At 41.0% G+C, this 18,968-nt stretch overlaps 1 protein-coding gene across 15 annotated transcripts in view; it reads left to right on the forward strand.

Annotated features, from left to right (window-relative positions):
- The window catches only part of LMO7 (LIM domain 7), a 219,234-nt gene extending 200,556 nt beyond the window's left edge, over window positions 1-18,678 (forward strand). For 13 of the 15 annotated variants that reach the window (XM_019971569.2, XM_019971574.2, XM_019971572.2 and 10 more), the window contains 11 exons: window positions 256-281; window positions 1,190-1,294; window positions 5,671-5,763; window positions 6,277-6,596; window positions 7,536-7,601; window positions 9,695-9,747; window positions 12,316-12,529; window positions 13,171-13,449; window positions 15,259-15,367; window positions 16,433-16,535; window positions 17,911-18,678. In XM_019971569.2, the coding sequence (XP_019827128.2) occupies window positions 256-281; window positions 1,190-1,294; window positions 5,671-5,763; window positions 6,277-6,596; window positions 7,536-7,601; window positions 9,695-9,747; window positions 12,316-12,529; window positions 13,171-13,449; window positions 15,259-15,367; window positions 16,433-16,535; window positions 17,911-17,933 (1,391 nt within the window). In that variant the 3' untranslated portion in view covers window positions 17,934-18,678. The remainder of the gene's footprint in view (window positions 1-255; window positions 282-1,189; window positions 1,295-5,670; window positions 5,764-6,276; window positions 6,597-7,535; window positions 7,602-9,694; window positions 9,748-12,315; window positions 12,530-13,170; window positions 13,450-15,258; window positions 15,368-16,432; window positions 16,536-17,910) is intronic. The other 2 variants (XM_019971570.2, XM_070800354.1) reach the window with 2 other exon arrangements.
- Window positions 18,679-18,968: the final 290 nt, after the last annotated feature.

Here is an 18,968-nt window from a genome sequence, read left to right on the forward strand (position 1 = left end):
CCCTAGCACCTCGAGCTGGGCTGTAACTTGGGCATTCACTGTTGATCTTTTTCACTGGCTTTGAATTCTGAAGATAAGTGACAAGCAGATGGAACTAAAGAGAGAAGCTTACTGTTGTTTGAAAACAACTGATGTCACTTAGTATACTGGCATAGAATCAGCTTAGTGATACAGTTTTCTGAAGGGAATTATTTCATAGAAATAAAGACTTATATTGTTTTTTTATTCTTTCCTTGCCCACATGCTGTAACATAGGAAGCTCCGATTCTGTGGTTCCGGATGTAAGTAGTCTTCGTTTGGTTTTGGAATAAACTAGGAGGCTTGGGTGGGGCTGAACTAGTAGTGCACAGTAGTATCACTTATTGTTACTTTAAGCTGCATGAGAGTTTATCCAGGAATGACCTTTCCAACATGAAGAGACCTTTTTTTAATTGAAGTATGCTGCTGCTGCTGCTAAGTCGATTCAGTCGTATCAGACTTTGTGCGACTCCATAGACGGCAGCCCACCAGGCTCCCCAGTCCCTGGGATTCTCCAGGCAAGAACACTGGAGTGGGTTGCCATTTCCTTCTCCAGTACATGAAAGTAAAAAGTGAAAGTGAAGTCGCTCAGTCATGTCTGACTCTTAGTGACCCCATGGACTGCAGGCCACCAGGCTCCTCTGTCCATGGGATTTTCCAGGCAAGAGTACTGGAGTGGGGTGCCATTGCCTTCTCCGTAATTGAAGTATAGTTGACTTATAATATTGTGTTCATTTCCGGTGTACAGCAAAGTGATTCAGTTATATGTATATATGTTCTTTTTAAAATTTTGTCCATTATAATTTATTACAGGATATTGAATATAGTTCTCTGTGCTATATAATGAGACCTTGTCATTTATCCATTCTATATAAAACACTTTGCATCTTCTAATCCCAAACTCTCAATCCAGTACTCACCCATTCCCCTGCCCCCCTCCCCGTTGGCAGCCAGGAGTCTGTTGTCTATATTTGTGAATCTCTTTCTGTTTCTTAGGTGAGTTCCATTTGTGTTACGAGACCTACTTTGAAATATAAAGCCCATTCTCCTTTGGTACAGCATAGGTCAAGGGTGATCTGAATAATTCATGTATGCAAAAGTACTTCAGTAGATGACTTCATGAAGTAACATATTCTTCTTGGTTTGCCCCTCTCCTCTTATAACCTGGCAGCTTCCAGTCCCAACCATCAGTGCCCCAAGTCGCTGGGCCTGGGATCCAGAGGAGGAACGGAAGCGGCAGGAGAGATGGCAGAAGGAGCAAGACCGACTGCTGCAGGTAGAGCAAAGTCAGCAGAAACTATATTTGCTCTAAGAGCTTCTCCTGCTCAGTGTCAACTGGTATTAAGAAGCAACTTGAAAAATGAAAAGCCAATAACCACATGATTAACAAATGCTTTGATATGTAGCATGTTTTGTATGAAATACTTTTCTGTTTTTGAAAATTTCTAGTGTCATCCTTTTTAAATTATTTATTAGTCCCTGGGTATATTTTTAGCCACCTTCATGGATCACCATGCCCGAAGGGGCTTGCATAACTCAATGAAGCTATGAGCCATGCTGCGTAGGGCCACCCAAGGCAGATGGGTCACAGTGAAGAGTTCTGACAAAATCTGGTCCACTGGAGAAGAAAATAGCAACCCACTGCACTGTTCTTGCCTGGAGAACCTCATGGACAGTATGAAAAGGCAAAAAGATATGATGGCAGAAGATGAGCCCCCCAGGTTGGAAGGTGTTCAATACGCTACTGGGGAAGAGCTGAGGACAATTACTAATAGCTCTGGAAAGAATGATGTGGCTGGGCCAAAGCAGAAGCAGTGCTCAGTCGTGGATATGTTTGGTGGTGAAAGTAAAGTCCAATGCTGTAAAGAACAATATTGCATAGGAACCTGGAATGTTAGATTCATGGATCAAATTAAGTTGGATGTGGTCAAGTAAGAGATAGTAAGAGTGAACTTCGACATCTTAAGAATCAGCGAACTGAAATGGATGGGAATGGGTGAATTTAATTGAGATGAGCATTATATCTACTACTGTGGGCAAGAATCCCTTAGAAGAAATGGAGTAGCTCTCATAGTCAACAAAAGAGTCTGAAATGCAGTGCTTGGAGGCAACCTCAAAAATGACAGAATGATCATGATTCGTCTCTAAGGCACACCATTCAACATTATAGTATTCCAAGTCTGTGCCCCAACCATTGAGGCCAAAGAAGCTGAAGGTGAACATTTCTATGAAGACCTACAAGACCTTTTACAACTAACACAAAAAACAGATGTCCTTTTCATCATAGGGGATTGTAATGCAAAAGTAGGAAGTCAAGAGATACCTGGAGTAACAGGCAAGTTTGGAGTACAAAATGAAACAGGGCAAAGGATTACAGAGTTTTGTCAAGAGAACACACTGGTCATGCAAACACCCTCTTCCAACAAACCAAGAGATGACTCTACACATGGACATCACCAGTTCTTTAATACTGAAATCAGATTGATTATATTCTTTGCAGCCAAAGATGGAGAAGCTCTATATAGTCAGCAAAAACAAGACCGGGAGCTGAGTGTGGCTCACAGATCATGAGCTCTTTATTGCAAAATTCAGACTTAAGTTGAAGAAAGTAGGGAAAACCACCGGGCCATTCAGGTATGACCTAAATCAAATCTCTTAAGATGATATAGTGGAGGTGACAAATAGATTCAAGGGATTAGATCTGACAGACAGAGTGCCTGAAGAACTATGAACAGAGGTTCATAACATTGTGGAGGAGGCAGTGACCAAAACCATCCCAAAGAAAAAGAAATGTAAGAAGGCAAACAGGTTGTCTGAGGAGACTTCACAAATAGCTGAGAAAAGAAGAGAAGTGAAAGGCAAGGGAGAAAGGGAAAGATACATCCAACTGAATGCAGAGTTCCAGAGAATAGCAGGGAGAGATAAGAAGGCCTTCATTAGTGAACAATGCAGAGAAATAGAGGAAACAATAGAATGGGAAAGACTAGAGATCTTTTCAAGAAAATTGAAGATACCAAGGAAACATTTCATGCAAAGATGGGCACATTAAAGGACAGAAACAGTATGGACCTAACAGAAGCAGAACAGAACTATACAAAAAAGATCTTAATGACCAGATGACCATGATGGTGTGGTTACTCACCTAGAGCCAGACGTTCTAGAGTGTGAAGTTAGGTGGGCCTTAGGAAACATTACTACAAGCAAAGCTAGTGGAGGTGACAGAATTCCAGCTGAGCTATTTCAAATCCTAAAAGATGACGCTGTAAAAGTGCTGCAGTCAGTATGCCAGCAAATTTGGAAAATTCAGCAGCACCACAGGACTGGAAAAGATCAGTTTTCATTCCAATCTCAAATAAGGGCAATGCCAAAGAATGTTCAAACTGCTGTACAGTTGTGCTTATTTGACATTCTAGCAAGGTTATGCTCAAAATCCATCAAGATAGGCTTCAGCAGTATGTGAATCAAGAACTTCCCAATGTACAAGCTCAGTTTCGAAGAGGCAGAGGAACCAGAGATCAAATTGCCAACATTCATTGGATCATGGAGAAAGCAAGGGAGTCCCACAAAAACATCTACTGCTTCATTGACTATATGAAAGCCTTTGACTGCATGGATCACAACTGTGGAAAATTCTTAAAGAGATGGGAATACCAAACCACCATACCTGTCTCCTGAGAAACCTGTATGCAAACCAAGAAGCAACATTTAGAACCATACATGGAACAACAGACTGATTCAAAATTGGGAAAGGAGTACAAAAAGGCTATATATTGTCACCCTTCTTATTTCATTTATAAGTAGACTATATCCTGCGAAATGCTGGGCTGGATAAATCACAAGTTGGAATCAAGATTGCCAGAAGAAATATTAGTAACCTCAGATATGCAGATGATACTACTCTAATGGCAGAAAGTGAAAAGGAACAAAAAAGCCTCTTGATGAAAATGAAAGAGGACAGTGAAAAAGCTGGCTTGAAACTCAGCATTTAAAAAACTAAGATCATGGCATGCAGTTCCATCACTTCATGGCAGATAGAAGGGGAAAAAGTGGAAGCAGTGACTTCCCTCGAAGGGGTCTTCCCTTATAGCTCAGTCAGTAAGGAACCTGCCTGCAATGCAGGAGGCCCAGGTTCAATTTCTGGATCAGTCAGATCCCCTGGAGAAGGAAATGGCAACCCACTCCAGTATTCTTGTCAGAAGACTCGCATGGACAGAAGAGCCTGGTAGGCAGGCTATAGCCCATGGGGTCTCTAGAGTTGGATGGACACAAGTTAGTGACTAAACCACCACCACCACGAGAGACAGATTCTATTTTCTTGGGCTCCAAAATCACTGTGGATGGTGACTGCAGCCATGAAATTAAAAGATGCTTGCTCCTTGGAAGAAAGGCTCTGACAAACCTAGGCAGCATATTACAAAGCAGAGACATCACTTTGCTGACAAAGGTCTGTATGGTCAAAGCTATGGTTTTTCCAGTAGTCATGTGCGAATGTGAGAGTTGGAACATAAAGAAGGCTGAGCACCAAAGAATTGATGCTTTGAATTGTGGTACTGCAGAAGACTCTTGAGAAACTTTTGTATTGCAAGGAGATCAAACCAGACAATCCTAAAGGAAATCAACCCTGAATATCCGTTGGAAGAACTGATGCTGAAGCTGAAGTTCCGATACTTTGGCCATCTGATGCAAAGAACTTACTCATTGGAAAAGACCTTGATGCTGGGAAAGACTGCAGGCAAAAAGTGAAGTGGGTGGCAGAGGATGAGATGGTTAGATAACATTACAAACTTAATGAACATGAACTTCAGCAAACTCTGGGAGATAGTAGAGGACAGAGGAGCCTGGAGACCCCTGTCTGTGGGGTTGCAAAGAGTCAAACATGACTTAGGGATTGAACAACAGCAAATATTTTTAGATAGTGTAGCACCATCATTTTGTGGCTTTTCTTATTCATGAGAGGTCTATAGATTTGTAAGGACCTACCCACATACACTTGAGAAGACTCTTGAGAGTCCCTTGGACTGCAAGGAGATCCAACCAGTCCATTCTGAAGGAGACCAGCCCTGGGATTTCTTTGGAAGGAATGATGCTGAAGCTGAAACTCCAGTACTTTGGCCACCTCATGCGAAGAGTTGACTCATTGGAAAAGACTCTGATGCTGGGAGGGATTGGGGGCAAGAGGAGAAGGGGACGATGGAGGATGAGATGGCTGGATGGCATCACTGACTCGATGGACATGAGTCTGAGTGAACTCCGGGAGTTGGTGATGGACAGGGAGGCCTGGCGTGCTGCGATTCATGGGGTCACAGAGAGCTGGACACGACTGAGCGACTGGACTGAACTGAACCCACATACACTGTACGCTCGGTCTATTGCAGAGTAATTCAGTGCCCCTTCCAGTTAGCTGGGGGATTCCATGAATTACAGCCATGGGAAAAGGTGGTTATGGGTTCGGTTCTCCATGTCTACTCTTCCTATCTGCATTTTAGCTCAATATGAGCTATTTTCTATGTTAGTGATGCAAATCTGATTGGTTAAATCAGTGTCTCTGTCTTTAAATATGGAGGTAGACGGTAGAACCGGCCAAAATCCAAATAAGGGATTGTTTAATATCATTAGCATATTAATTAATTAATATGACATCTCATCTTATAGGAAAAATATCAACGAGAACAGGAAAAACTGAGGGAAGAGTGGCAGAGGGCTAAGCAGGAGGCTGAGAGAGAGAATTCCAAGTACTTGAATGAGGTAGTATTGGATCATGTCATCTTCTTTCTTCCCTACCTTGTTGCTGAAAGTGGCTGTAAAATGGAACTACCCCGTTTCACATGGCTTTGGTCACACTTTCACTTATGTTGCTCTCTCAATGTACCAGGCTGTGGTTTCCACAATTTTGCTTTGATGTTTCAGCCTTTCTTCTAGTTGCTCTGCTATGTCACTAAGCAATCCTATCAGTAGGCTTTAAGTGCATCTTCCTCTTCTGTGTTACAGTTCCACTCCCCACATGTGATTTTGTCTGTGATAAAACTGTTTTTTTTTTTTTTTTTTATCTTTTTAGAGCATTTTTAATTAGAGCATATTATTGGTCTTGGTTTCTTCCATACATCAATGTGAATGAGCTCTAAAACTATATATATTATTTCAAGTGGAATTCTGGGCCAACTACAATAAGTATCATTTAAAACTGAATATAGACATGTCTTTGTGGAATGATAGAAATGCACAGATTTAGACGGGTTTCTCTTCTCCCTGGTCATGTAGGAACTGATGGTCCTGAACTCAAACAGCATTTCTCTGACGGCCCGGGAGCCTGCCCTGGCCACCAGGGGTGAGGAGTCCAAGTCTCCTGACAAAGAAGGAACCCGGGCAGAGGAAAAGATGAGGCACCAGCAGCAGGAGGAAGATGCGAATGAGGACCAAAGGAAGAAGCTGCAGGAACAACTCACTCTTGAGAGAGAGAGGAAGTTGAAGGAGCAGCAGTATCAGGAAGAGCAGCAACAGAAGCGGCGTGAAGTGGAAGAGCAGAAGCACCAGGCAGAGAAAGAGAGGGAAACTTCCATCAAAATATACCAGTACAGAAGGTCTGTCTCCACGGCCAGAGGGCACGTGTGGTTTTTCAATTGTCTTGGCTTAGTTGAACGGATACAGCCATATCCATTCCCTACTTCAGAGGCACCTACTTGGTCCTCTTGCTCCCCACCGTCCATCCTCTATGCAGGGGAACCCATGCAGAGTGAACCCTTTCCATTGTCAGTCTGAGCTTGTCACCTGACTTCCTGCTCCGAGTTCTCCTGTTGCTCCCTGCCATATTACAACATCATCCAAAGTCCTTACCAAAGCCCAGGTAGCTTGGGTGAGCTGCATCTTGGCTTTCTGGTCTACCCAGCTTCCGACCACTCTTCACCTCACTTGGTCGCTTGCAGTCACACGGGCCTCCTTTTCCCTCCATAAAAATGTCCTATTTATTCTGCCCTGAGACTTTCACATTTTCTAGTCCCTGTATCTGGAGAAGGCTTCCCTTACATGCTTGTGTAGCTCAGTCATTTTCTTTAAGTCTCTACTCCTATGTCACCTTGTCAGACTTTGGAGAATACCTCACCTGACATACAAGCCTCTTCCCTCACCCCGTCTCTCCAGTTATGCACTTGCCTGCTTTACATTATGCATTTATTTACTCATCTGTTGACCTGCCTATCCCACTAAAATGTATTAAGAGGCCAATAAGTGTGTTTTGTTTACCAGCCCAGTCCTGGAATAGTACTGAAACATAGCAGGCAATCAGTGTATGTTTGCAGGATGAATGAATTGCAAATGTCTATTGATGGTAGTGGGTCTCTGTTTTTTGTAGAGATGGATTAAAATACTTCTGTTTGTTTAGTTTTCAACTCAGAGACCATTCTGAGAATGGTCTATTCTGAGAAAGAGGCTATAATAACATTATTTTGATATTCATTTCTTAAACTCTGAGAAGGCATTAAATTCTAACATTTTGAACCATAAACTCCGTTTCCATCTTTTAGGCCTATTGATTCCTATGACATACCAAAGAGAGAAGAAGAATCTTCAGGGTTGCTTCCTAGTGACAGGTGTGTAGAACTTCAATTATAATTTGGTGGGAGTAATTGACTTCAGATGAATATCTGAGGGCTTGTGTAAGGTTTTGTAGGACTGAGTTAACACTTGCTCTTTTATGGGATACAGAGATATTCTACTGATTGATCTTTGTATCAATTGGCTTTTGCTGTGTAACCAACTACCGCTGAACTTAATGACGTGATTATGATTTTGTGGTCAGCATTTTGGACTAGACTTAGTCGCTGGTTCTTTTAGTTGACTGGATTCTTAGTGTATCTACCACCAGTTTACTAAGCAATTCTGCTTTGGGGGTTGACTGGCTGTCAGCAGGGGCAATGAGAGCAACTGGGCCATATGTCTTTCAACATCCAGCAAGCCAGTGCAGTCTCCTCCACATGTGGCTAGACAAAGAAAAGAGAGAGAATTAAAGAGAGGAAGTATGCAAGGCAGTTTGTAGTCTAAGATCTGACCTGGCACACCATTGCTCTGCCACATTTTGTTACCTAAAGTCACAAGCCCAGCCCAAGTTCATGGAGAAGAGAAGAACCCTACCTCTTTGTGGGAAGAGCCACAATGCTAGTGGAAGGGACACAGAAAAAGTGTGTTTGTTTTTGCAATCTACCTGAAGCTTTATTTTAAAGGAGTTATAAGCAATAGTTTGAGTTTACTGAACGTTCCATTCAGACATCTAAAATGAACCTTGAAGACTTTTTCTTTGTTTGATGAGAACTACTGGTCAGTTTCAGGGAATGAAGATCGGATTTCAGATACCTGAAAAGTTATACATTTCCTAAAACATTAAATTTGACATTTTAAAGTAATTTTAAAAATGCTTTGCACTCGAAATCACTTAGGACTTCTGAAAAGTCTGTATTTATCCATTATATGACTATTAATTTGTGTTTTTGCAGCTAAAATTTCTTTAGCAAGTTTATCTTAGAGATAGGGGAAGACTCATCTCTATAGGCAATCAAGATGACTGAACAGGACTCAAGACTAGAAAGGGAAAAGAAAAGGAATATACATAAAAGTAGTAATGAGCTGACATTAAGCTAGAAAAAATTTCTAGTGATGGATGACCTTATTTACAGTCATTGTTTCTGAATAACTCTAGATCATTAAAATGTGTATCTGTCTTTTTTTAAAGATATGATTTACTTATATATTTAAATAAGCCTCATGTATGTAGCTCATTACCTTGAGAAAATAATTAGATTGCTGAGAAAGGAAACTTAAGGAATCCCAGAAAATATGAAATATTATAGGCAGTTGTGATAAAGCATGCCCTAGAGGCATTAAGGAGTATAGCTTAGACATCATGCATTAAAAGCATTTTCTCCTATGTTAATACAAATGAAACCATTCATGAATGTTGCTAACAGTTATGATACATTTTGTGTTGCATGTAATTATGTGCTATATTAATATGTTATAAATGTGCATATATATATATATGATAATGCACATGATATATTATTATTTGTTATTACTAATATTTGAAATTGTGCCCAGAAAGGGAAAATGAGATGAGCATGTATTGATATATAGACCCAAGTTTACCATCACAGAATCAGGCCATTTCAGAAGTTGCCTATGCCAGTGTGCTCCAGCACCTCTTTGGAATGCTAGGATGGCATTTGAGGAGTTACTGTGTCAGAGTAGGACCCTAAGGCCCCTAAGTTGACTTCCTAACCCTTGGGAGCATGGAGGAAACATTTTCAGTCTGATGTTAGGCTGTCTGATAATAGATGCTTCATATAGCCTGGTAAGATTGATATCTGGTAGAGAAGAGGGTCAGAGTATTCAAGTCATTTGAAAAAGTCATAGGATTTCATTGTCATCAAACTGAGAGGATTGTCACATGCTTCTGTCTGTTTCTAGCATCATGCTCTTTTCTCTTTAGAGATGTCACCGTTTTCTGCTAGTCTGTACAACATGAAAATTTCCTTCATTTTCCAACGTGAAAAATTTATTTATGAAAATAAATATGGCTCTCAACAGGCATGGAAAATAAATCAACTGCTTTAAATATAATCTTTTTTTACTTCATAAATACGAAAAGACTGTTCTTCATGAGATATATGTAATGTGTTCTATGTTTTAGGAATAAATCCAGATCTACTACTGAATTGGACGATTTCCCCACAAATAAAAATGGTAAATGTGAATTTTTTTCAAAATTCTTCAGCATGGTTGCTTAACTATGCTATCACACCCTATGATTACTATTTTTAAGGTCAAGACATTTCAGGTTCATTAAGATTACATATTTGAAATACTACGGATTTTTAGCATTTACATATCAGAGCAGAATTATCTTGTGCTTATTTTGGCTTGACTTTATAATAGAAGGAGTACTGCAAGATTAAAATGATTATAGATAGCTTAGAAATTATGTGAAAAATTTGCAAAGTGATGCTAATACCGTGTGGTATAGTGGATTTTATTTTGCTGCCAAAGAATTGGGACAGTAGTTTTCTGCAGAGGACCAGGGAAATTGTATATAAACCTGAAACTGGACATGTAAACGACAAGGTAGCAAAAAATTCAAAATGATGATTTCACTAACTTGGCAAAAGCAATTTGAAACCTGATATTTTTAGTATAAAGTGAATTTCTGGACCATAGATAACTGAGGTTATGTAACTAAGGGAAGAAAACTAATCAGAAATACCATTGGAAGCAGAGTTTGCATACCAGGCTTTGAGTTAGGGAGGTGCTGGTCAGTTATGTAAATGACTGAAGATCCAGCTGAAGATTGAGGTGGACTCGGTGGACACGCCCGTTTAAGTGGAAGACTACTCCCCAGTTCCAGTGTGTCACTGCCTTGTGGGGAGATACAGACTTGGGATTGCCAACTCTTTCTATTGAAAAACAGAAATAAAAAAAAAGTCTGAATTTTTATTTTAAGGAAGTTTGACCAGGAATTTAAAAAATTGTATAACCCTCTGTGAGCCAAACAATATCCACAGGCCCCAGTGGTCTGATGGCAGCTAGTTTACAAAAACCTCGAGTTAAAGCTTGTAGAATTTATAGTTTCTAGTAGGTTTCATGATCACCCCCTTTCCCTTAACACAGGGAACCTTTCCTTATCTGGTCCTAGTTTAACTCTTTGGCCTATTTTGTTGTTTTCTCCATAAGGGTCCCTTAAATATAACCAAACTATTCTCTCATTTTCCAACTTATCAGATGCTTTCTGATCTGGTTCCTCTGGTCTTACCTGTTTGGATTTCCAGTTTCTTCTCCCCAACTGTGCCCTGAGGTCACCATTAAAATAATAGTTTAAGTACTTCCATCTGCCATGAAACATTTTTAACATACAGTGATCATATTCTCATTTGAAAGTAAACACATGACCTGTTAGTAATAACAAGTGTGACTCTTGGAAATAGTCTTAATATTTGTGACTTGTATTATTGATCTGGCTATTTTTGTACATATATTTCCTCCCTTGAATAGCACACAGTAGACATTATCAAATATTTTGTTGGAAAACTTGGTTATTCCAGTATGGCATCTTTAAAATAGGAAACATTTTATTCTAAATCTGACCAAATTGATAAGATGTGTGTATGTACCAATGTAAACATAGATGTGTATAAGAAATTTTTGGTGGCCTTGCTCATTGCTTCCTGGAAGATGAACTATGGCAGTGTGAATTTTGAAAGAAAGACAATAGCCATGAATCTGGAGAGCAAATGAAAAATCCTTAGGTGAAATTTCCTAATCCAAATTAAAACGGGGAAGTTCCCTCAAAATTATGGATGTTTTACTCAAGTCAGGAATTCATCAGCAAATCTAAGGAGACAAAACCTTTAGGATAAAACCTGACTTAATTGTCATTCGTAAATTCAACATCCAAACTACCATTCTGTAAGTTCTCTTAAAAGAGATACAAGTCTGATAACATTCCTTAGCCATCATTTGGATTACTTGGCTATTTTTCAGTTTCACAAAAGCCATTTCAGTGATTGAGTATGCTGTCATTCCTACGGTCTGGTCATGACTTGTTCTGTGACTTAACACCATGACTTGCACCATGTCAGCTGGAAAGAAAAGAAAGTGAAAGTTGCTCGGTCGTGTCCCACTCTTTGCGACTCCATGAACTATATAATCCTGGAGTTCTCCAGGCCAGAATAATGGGGTGGGTAGCCGTTCCCTTCTCCAGGAGATCTTTTCAACCCAGGGATCAAACCCAGTTCTCCCACATTGCAGGCAGATTCTTTACCATCTGAGCTACTAGGGAAGCCCCTTGTCAGCTGGAGGTATATGCCTTTGTGTCTGGCTTTCTTCCCAGGGTGAGTGTATATTTTTTGAAAGAATAGAAATCCCTGTTCCCTTGCAGAGTTATCACAGCAAGCATTCAATGAGCAGATGCTTGACTGATTTTAATTTAGCAAGGAAGGAAATAATGGAAGAGAAACTTTGTGGATGAGCAGTTTGTCATTTAATACTGCTGCAATCAATACCAGTTGTCTCCTTTTTAGGCAGCTCCTTAGTTTTCTCGAGTGTCCCCCTGGTATGCCTCTGGGACTGGAATTGGAATTTCCAGGGACAGGAGAGACTTGCTTTATCTTCTGAGGCAGCAGTCTCATTGAGAATTGATAATGTGAGCCTGTGTGCCCACTGTCTCATTCTTTTTTTGGTTCTACTGTATTTGGAGATTTAATTACTATCCTTGTTTTTAATGCACTAATCCTGCAGCTTTCGATATTTTTAATTTAGGAAGCAATAGATATGCAGACCGAAGTGGGAACAGTAGCTCATCACAGAAGAGCTCGAAGAAGGAACCAGCGCCATCAGGAGCGGAGTTGGAGAGACAGCAAATCCTCCAAGAAATGAGGAAGAGAACTTCTCTTTATGATGACAACAGCTGGATCCGACAGCGCAGTTCCAGTGTCAACAAAGAGCCTATTTGTCTGCCTGGGATTATGAGAAGGTGTGAGGCATCTTTGGAATGATTTCCCTTTCTGTATTGAGGTGCAGATATTTAATTTCTAGGCGTGCTGGCTACTTTGGATGAAAGAGATGTCATCGTTTCTTTTACTTAAGATTTTGTGAGAGAAAGAGAAGCAGAACCAATGTCATTGGGCACTTGTCACGGAGCACTGATTAGTGGCAGACACTTGGCAGGCACTTTGTCTATATCATCTCACTTCATCTGGGAAGAATGTCTTGAGGCAGGAATGGTAATTCTGCTTTTCCACAAAGAAGCTGTGGCTTGAGGAAGGAATGCACGCGGACAAAATCACATGGCTAGTAGGCTGCAAGGCTGGATGTGGAGTTCTGATGTGTGATTCAGGCATTTAAATGACATGCTTAGTGCTCCCTTGAATAATGAATTTTAAAAAAATGAAGCCTCTGTTTATAATAAGATAATGGTTAGATTGGAATTATGAAAATGGTGTTCACAAAGTGTGGAAACCTGGTATTTGCAACTTCAAGGAAAATATATAGATAGAAATTAATTCAGATGAGAGGATGAACTAAGCAGAGGTATCAGGGATAAATGAATACTGAAGCTACTTTTGTTTAGTATTTCCACCACTGATAAACTGATGAATCCTTTCTGTGTTTCAGAGGTGAATCTCTAGATAACCTGGATTCCCCAAGAACCAATTCTTGGCGACAGTCCCCGTGGCTCAGTCAGCCGTCAGGAGTCTATGCCTCTTCCTCCGTCCAAGACTTCAGTCGCCCCCCACCTCAGCTGTTGTCCACATCAAACCGTGCCTACATGCGGAACCCCTCCTCCAGCGTCCCCCCTCCCTCAGCTGGTTCTGTGAAGACCACCACCCCGTCCCCCATACCGCGTAGCCATTCCCCCGCGGCTCCGCAGCCAGGCTCCCAGCCACGCAACAGGTGAGGCCCTTAGGGTTTTCCTTTTTCTTTCTTTAGACCCAAGGGATAGTTTTCATTAAAAATTTCCCCAGATCTTGTCCAAGCTTTCCAATGAAAAAGAAAAACAAGGCTTTTTGAATGTGTCAAATTTAGTGTTCCTTTCCCAGATCAATTCAGAAGGCTTCCTTAATGTCTTTCCATGGCAACCCAAGGGTATTTATGGATGTCTTATGAAGCCATGGAGGCCTTTAAAAATGTTATGACTCTGCCACTGTCTCATTTACTTGGGCCTGTGGTCAGTATCTCAAATGCAGACAGACCTAAATAGTTCTCAGCTGTGGAATCATAAAAACGTACAGTAGCTCGTGAATGCATGGCAAAGTGATGAGTAAAAGCAGTACTGTAAAATGTTGGACTATTTTAATGAGACTGTAATATACACTCATTTTATAGGGACTGAGTGTAAAGGACATTGTAACCCAGCCCCATCATCTGTGGAACTTTGAGCAAACTGGCTTTAAAAATTCTCAAGTTATTTATTGCATTTGGGGCTTTTGATTTCCAAAACCATTGCTTGTCTCTTATCTGGCTGGTCAGCATCTTGCTGAGATCACATCAACTGAATTCTGCAGGTCATATGCTGTGGGAACTATGAGCGTTAGAGTGGTGGGTCTTGTTTTTTGATACGGAGTAGAGCTCAGACATCAACATGTGTTGGGGTTTTAGGTCTGTGTGGCTTCTCCACAAACCCTGATGCTTCATGAAACCACATCTAGCAGTGTTTCTGCTGAGACCTGAAGGGAGTTCTCCCAGCCTGTAATGCTGATGAAATACTGCAAAGTAGAAACACAATGATTAATATTGAGATTTTTTTTTAAGCTATCAACTAAAGGATTTCATTCAGAGAAGATATTTTTATTCCAGCTAAAATGTGTCTCAGAGTTTGAATTGAGGGAAGGAGCGATGAGGATTCATGGTAAATTTGGAGTTAAGAATAGAATCAGGGGAAGGCAAAGGAGAGAGAGAGTACCTGTTTACTTACTGAGAATCCTGCCCTTGGAAAGCAGAAAGGAGACAGGGCTATGGGCTTCTCTGCCCTGAAAAGGTCTCTCTGTAGAGCACAAGGTGCTCTTAACATGGGACATTCAACAGCAATGCCTTTTGCAGTGACACTGAAGTGCTGTGCCCATCCTGTGGGATGCAAAGATAAGAAGTAGCCTTCACCTTCCCGTCAGGGAGAGGAGATGAGACTTGTAAACAAAGCAAAGTAGAGACTTGCCACGCCTATCTGAATGCCAGCTGTAGTAGTTTTCACGTCATTCTTCTCAGAAGCAGTCCAGTAAGCCAGAGGCATTAAGGAAAGCTCTAAGGAAATGCTTCTGTGTAACTAGGTTATTGGGTGAATGAGAAGGAGGTTGACAAAATAAGGGTGTGGAAGTAGCTGGGGATGCTCTTTTAGTGGCAATAAGCAAAGAACATGATAAGGGATGTGCTTGGGTGGCTTTACCTGGCAAGAAGATGTTGGCTGGATTAGAAGGGCATGAGAACCTTGCCGAGTACAGATGTGGCCTAAAGGCGATAGCAGAATGGACCGATGACACAGAAATCATTCATTTCTGTTAACTAGATGTCAAGGGTACCAGAACCATTGTGGAGATCCTTCAAGGTACAGTATAATCAAGCCATAATTGGTTGGCTGGTGAAAGTTTTCCTCCCATGGATATGTAAAGACTTTCATAAGGGATGGTTCATGTTAATACCAGAATGTGATCTTCAGATGAGAGGTTTGAAACGGATGAAAGCCCCCTTCCGTTCTCGTCCTGCGTCTAGGTCGGTCAGTGGGAAGCGCGTGTGCTCCTGCTGTCATAACATTCTGGGCAAAGGAGCCGCCATGATCATCGAGTCCCTGGGTCTTTGTTATCATTTGCATTGTTTTAAGGTGAGACTAAGCCAAATAGCCTGCAGGCCTGCAACGCTTTGCTTGGAGAGCGCATGGCTTCTTTGGGCGCTGGGTGTGGACCCGCCACTAACAAGCTAGGTGCTGCCTCCATCGGTCTACGCTGCACTTGGAATCACAAATGGCTTCCTGCTGCTGCTGCCTTCTCAGACCTTGACCCTGGAGGCACCATGCGCTTCCTATCTCCAATCTAAGATTCTATAAGTAAAGTTTACAGTGCGTAAATGCTTCGTCTAACATGCTGCTATGGTTATTAACAGCATGGGGATATAAATTATAAGTGTCCAGAAACCTAGCTTTGAATAGGGAGAGTGTGAAAGAAATTACATTGTAAATTTTTTTACAGTTGCAGCTAAGGCGTTCTTACACATAAGAAAGAAGTAAGGCTATATAACTGCCTTATTTTGCAGTATCTGTCTTTAGAGACACAGCTATTTGATTCTTGAACTTGTGTTGGGCCAGAGAGAGAACTTCTGGTTGTTGATCCTGGAGTCCTGCAGAGCTCAACTTGTTTTAAGCTTGTCTGACTCTGGCTCGGGTTGTTTCCTGGCATAACAGAATGAGTCAAAGTCATTAGTGTTTGAGCATGTGGAGCCAAACTACCCAACCATGGGTATTTTGGGAAAGCACCATGTGTGAACACTCATGGGGATGCCCGCATGGCCCACTCCAGGGCAGAGAGCCAGAAACCTAGTCTTCTTGCCCTTGGCCAGTTCCTTCCCGTGGTGCTTTAGCCTGTCCATCCCCCCAGGAGAAAGGAAGCGTTAGCTTCTTTAAGCCAATCAGCGAATCATTTCTATTCTTTTGGTATAGTTAGAATGAAATCTTGGCTCTTAAAATTGGCTTTATGAATTCTTTAATGTCTCATCCGCAGGCTTCATTTTAACCTCATTATCTTTTGGCCTTTTTTTCCCCCTCTTTGCTGAAATGTCTCTAAGAGCTTAGAAACTGCATTTTATTTTGCTCATTTTTTTTTCCTTCTGGGAGTGTCCCAGGGGTTCTTGAGCTAAGTGTGGGTGTTTCCTGTTGTTTTTGTTTCTCTCTCAGTGTGTGGCCTGCGAGTGTGACCTCGGAGGCTCTTCCTCAGGAGCCGAAGTCAGAATCCGAAACAACCAACTGTACTGCAACGACTGCTATCTCAGATTCAAATGTAAGAGAGCAAATCAGGGAGAAAATTTCTTATCTTTTACAGAGAGCACGGGTTCCCATGTACTTCGCTGAACCTACGACCAGCTCCCCTTCCAGCTCCCCTTCAAGCTCTCTGCCCTAGAGCTCCAGGCTTTAGGAATCTCACTATATCGCCCTCAAAGAGGGTCCAGTGAGTGGATCAATGGGTCAGTTCTCAGGTTCCAGCTCCACAGGGTTGGGTGTGGGGCCGAGGACCTGGAGACGGATGTGGACTGGGGAGTCAGGACAATGTTTAGTGTAGTTTAGTCTGCTCAGAGTCTAGAGAAGCTTCTAGACTCAAGACTACAAATCAAGTCGGTTAAAATGAATCTTCTCTACAGTCTCTCATCTGTTGCTTGGCTAAGGATTGGCCCCCTCATAGTTTTAGCTGATTTCTATTATTTACCAGTGTGGGTCTGATTATGTGATTTAGAATATGACCAACTTAAAGACTGTGGTTTAAAAGGATAATAAAGAATAGTCAGTGTATGTTTGTTACTATATAATCATATCCTATCAACATATACAATAGTTTAAAAAGAGCATTAATTCTGATTGCATAGTCTTTCAGTGTCATTTTTGAAAAAACTGGGTTTTTAAAAAACTTCACATGCTATTTTGTGTCGAAGCATGTTTTTGCCTGTAAGTGTGCTATAAAATATAGGATAGTGTAATTGGATCGCCTGTTGTTTATAGCTACATAAAGACAACCATTCCTCCTTTTCATATTTTGAGCCTTGATGCTGGTAACATGTGTTTCTTCCTTATTGTGAAAGGGTCTTGGTTACAAGTGTATCAGCAAAACCATATGCTTTTGAGCTCTGAGGTATTTATATGGCCTTTCTGTGACGAGTGCTTTGGAAGTGGCGTCAGCTCAGTCAACTCTCTCTTATCTGTCAGCGTGTTTTGAGCCTCCTTTTGCCATTGGTTCAGGCCATTCCTGGATGCCAGCACTGAGGCTGGAGACTGTCAAGGCTGGGCATGAAATGGGGGGAGTGTGTGTATGTGTGTGAGCTTTTCTCTCTCTAGTCCAAATTCCAAAGCCAAATATAATTGATTTTTGGAATCAACATGGAAAAACTGCCCATGCCTTTTCTCTCCTCCAGGACAAATAACAGAGAGTTGAGTGTAACTTGTTTCTGTATCCACAGTTAATTTTTACTCCCATTTTTGCAAAGAAAAGACTTGCTAACCCAGACTTTGTGGGTTTGCCTAGCTTTATCCTAAGTGAGTAACAGAGTTATTCTTTCTACCTCATGGGGTCATTCTCTGAGCCATTCCTACCATGAATCCCGGTGGCAATATTCGAGTGTTTCTGAATCTAAGTGCTTTTCTTTCTTCTCTCCTTGCCTGATCAGCTGGACGGCCAACCGCCATGTGATGTCAGCCTCCACCCGAAAGCCCTGTTGCAGATAGAAGAAGAGGTGGTTGCCGCTGATATAGATATATAAATACATGTTGTAACATCCTTTTGCTCTGTTTTTTTAAAAAGAATAACACTTTTTCTGACCTCTTTAGATTACATCAGAGCATTATAGTCTTGGTAGAACCTGTATTTTTGTTGTTTATTTATAAGACGGTAATGATGTGTGGCAAAAAGTGCAGTATTTCCTTTTTGAATTCAGTATCATAAGAGCACAGGAAAAAACAAGAACTTCAAAAAAAAATTTTTTTTGAGGCTGATAAGGATCTGATTGACTTTCTAGCGGTGTTATGAAGAGGGTTATTTTATTGTTTTTTTTTTTAAACTCTGAAACATTATTTGAAATAGTTAATATAAATATGTAATTGCATTTGCTCTGTTTATTATAAAATATACTAAATTAATGCAGAGCCATATGGAAAATTTCACTAAAATCCACTCCTAAATTTGCTTTGCGTATCCTTCTTTTCATTTATGTAATATTATGGTTAATTTTTTTTTGTAGCTTATGTAACATTTTATTTGCTTGATGAGGGGAGCTTTATTTTCTTCACCAGAATTGTTGCTAAGCAGTTCTCAGTAGAAAGCTGCTGCTTTTCATTCATGAAAATTATCATGGTTTGTATGCCAGAAGTTTTCTTCAGAAACTAGTGAGCCTTTCTGTACAATTGCATTTGTAAATAAACTTGCTTGATGCATTTAAGGAGTGTTTCCTTTTCTTCTCTGTGTATCTGTTTGTCAGCCTTCCAAGACTTTTAATTATGTTTCAGTGTGTGGCTTTTCTGATACTAAGTTTTATTTTTAGCATCTTTGCTGCTGCTACTAAGTTGCTTCAGTCGTGTCTGACTCTGTGCGACCCCATAGATGGCAGCCCACCACGCTCCCCTGTTCCTTGGATTCTCCAGGCAAGAATACTGGAGTGGGTTGCCATTTCCTTCTCCCTTTAGTATCTTTCAGTTCAGTTCAGTTCAGTCGCTCAGTCGTGTCCGACTT

The sequence above is a fragment of the Bos indicus genome, chromosome 12 (assembly GCF_029378745.1).
Source record: "Bos indicus isolate NIAB-ARS_2022 breed Sahiwal x Tharparkar chromosome 12, NIAB-ARS_B.indTharparkar_mat_pri_1.0, whole genome shotgun sequence".
Taxonomy (NCBI): Eukaryota; Metazoa; Chordata; class Mammalia; order Artiodactyla; family Bovidae; genus Bos; species Bos indicus.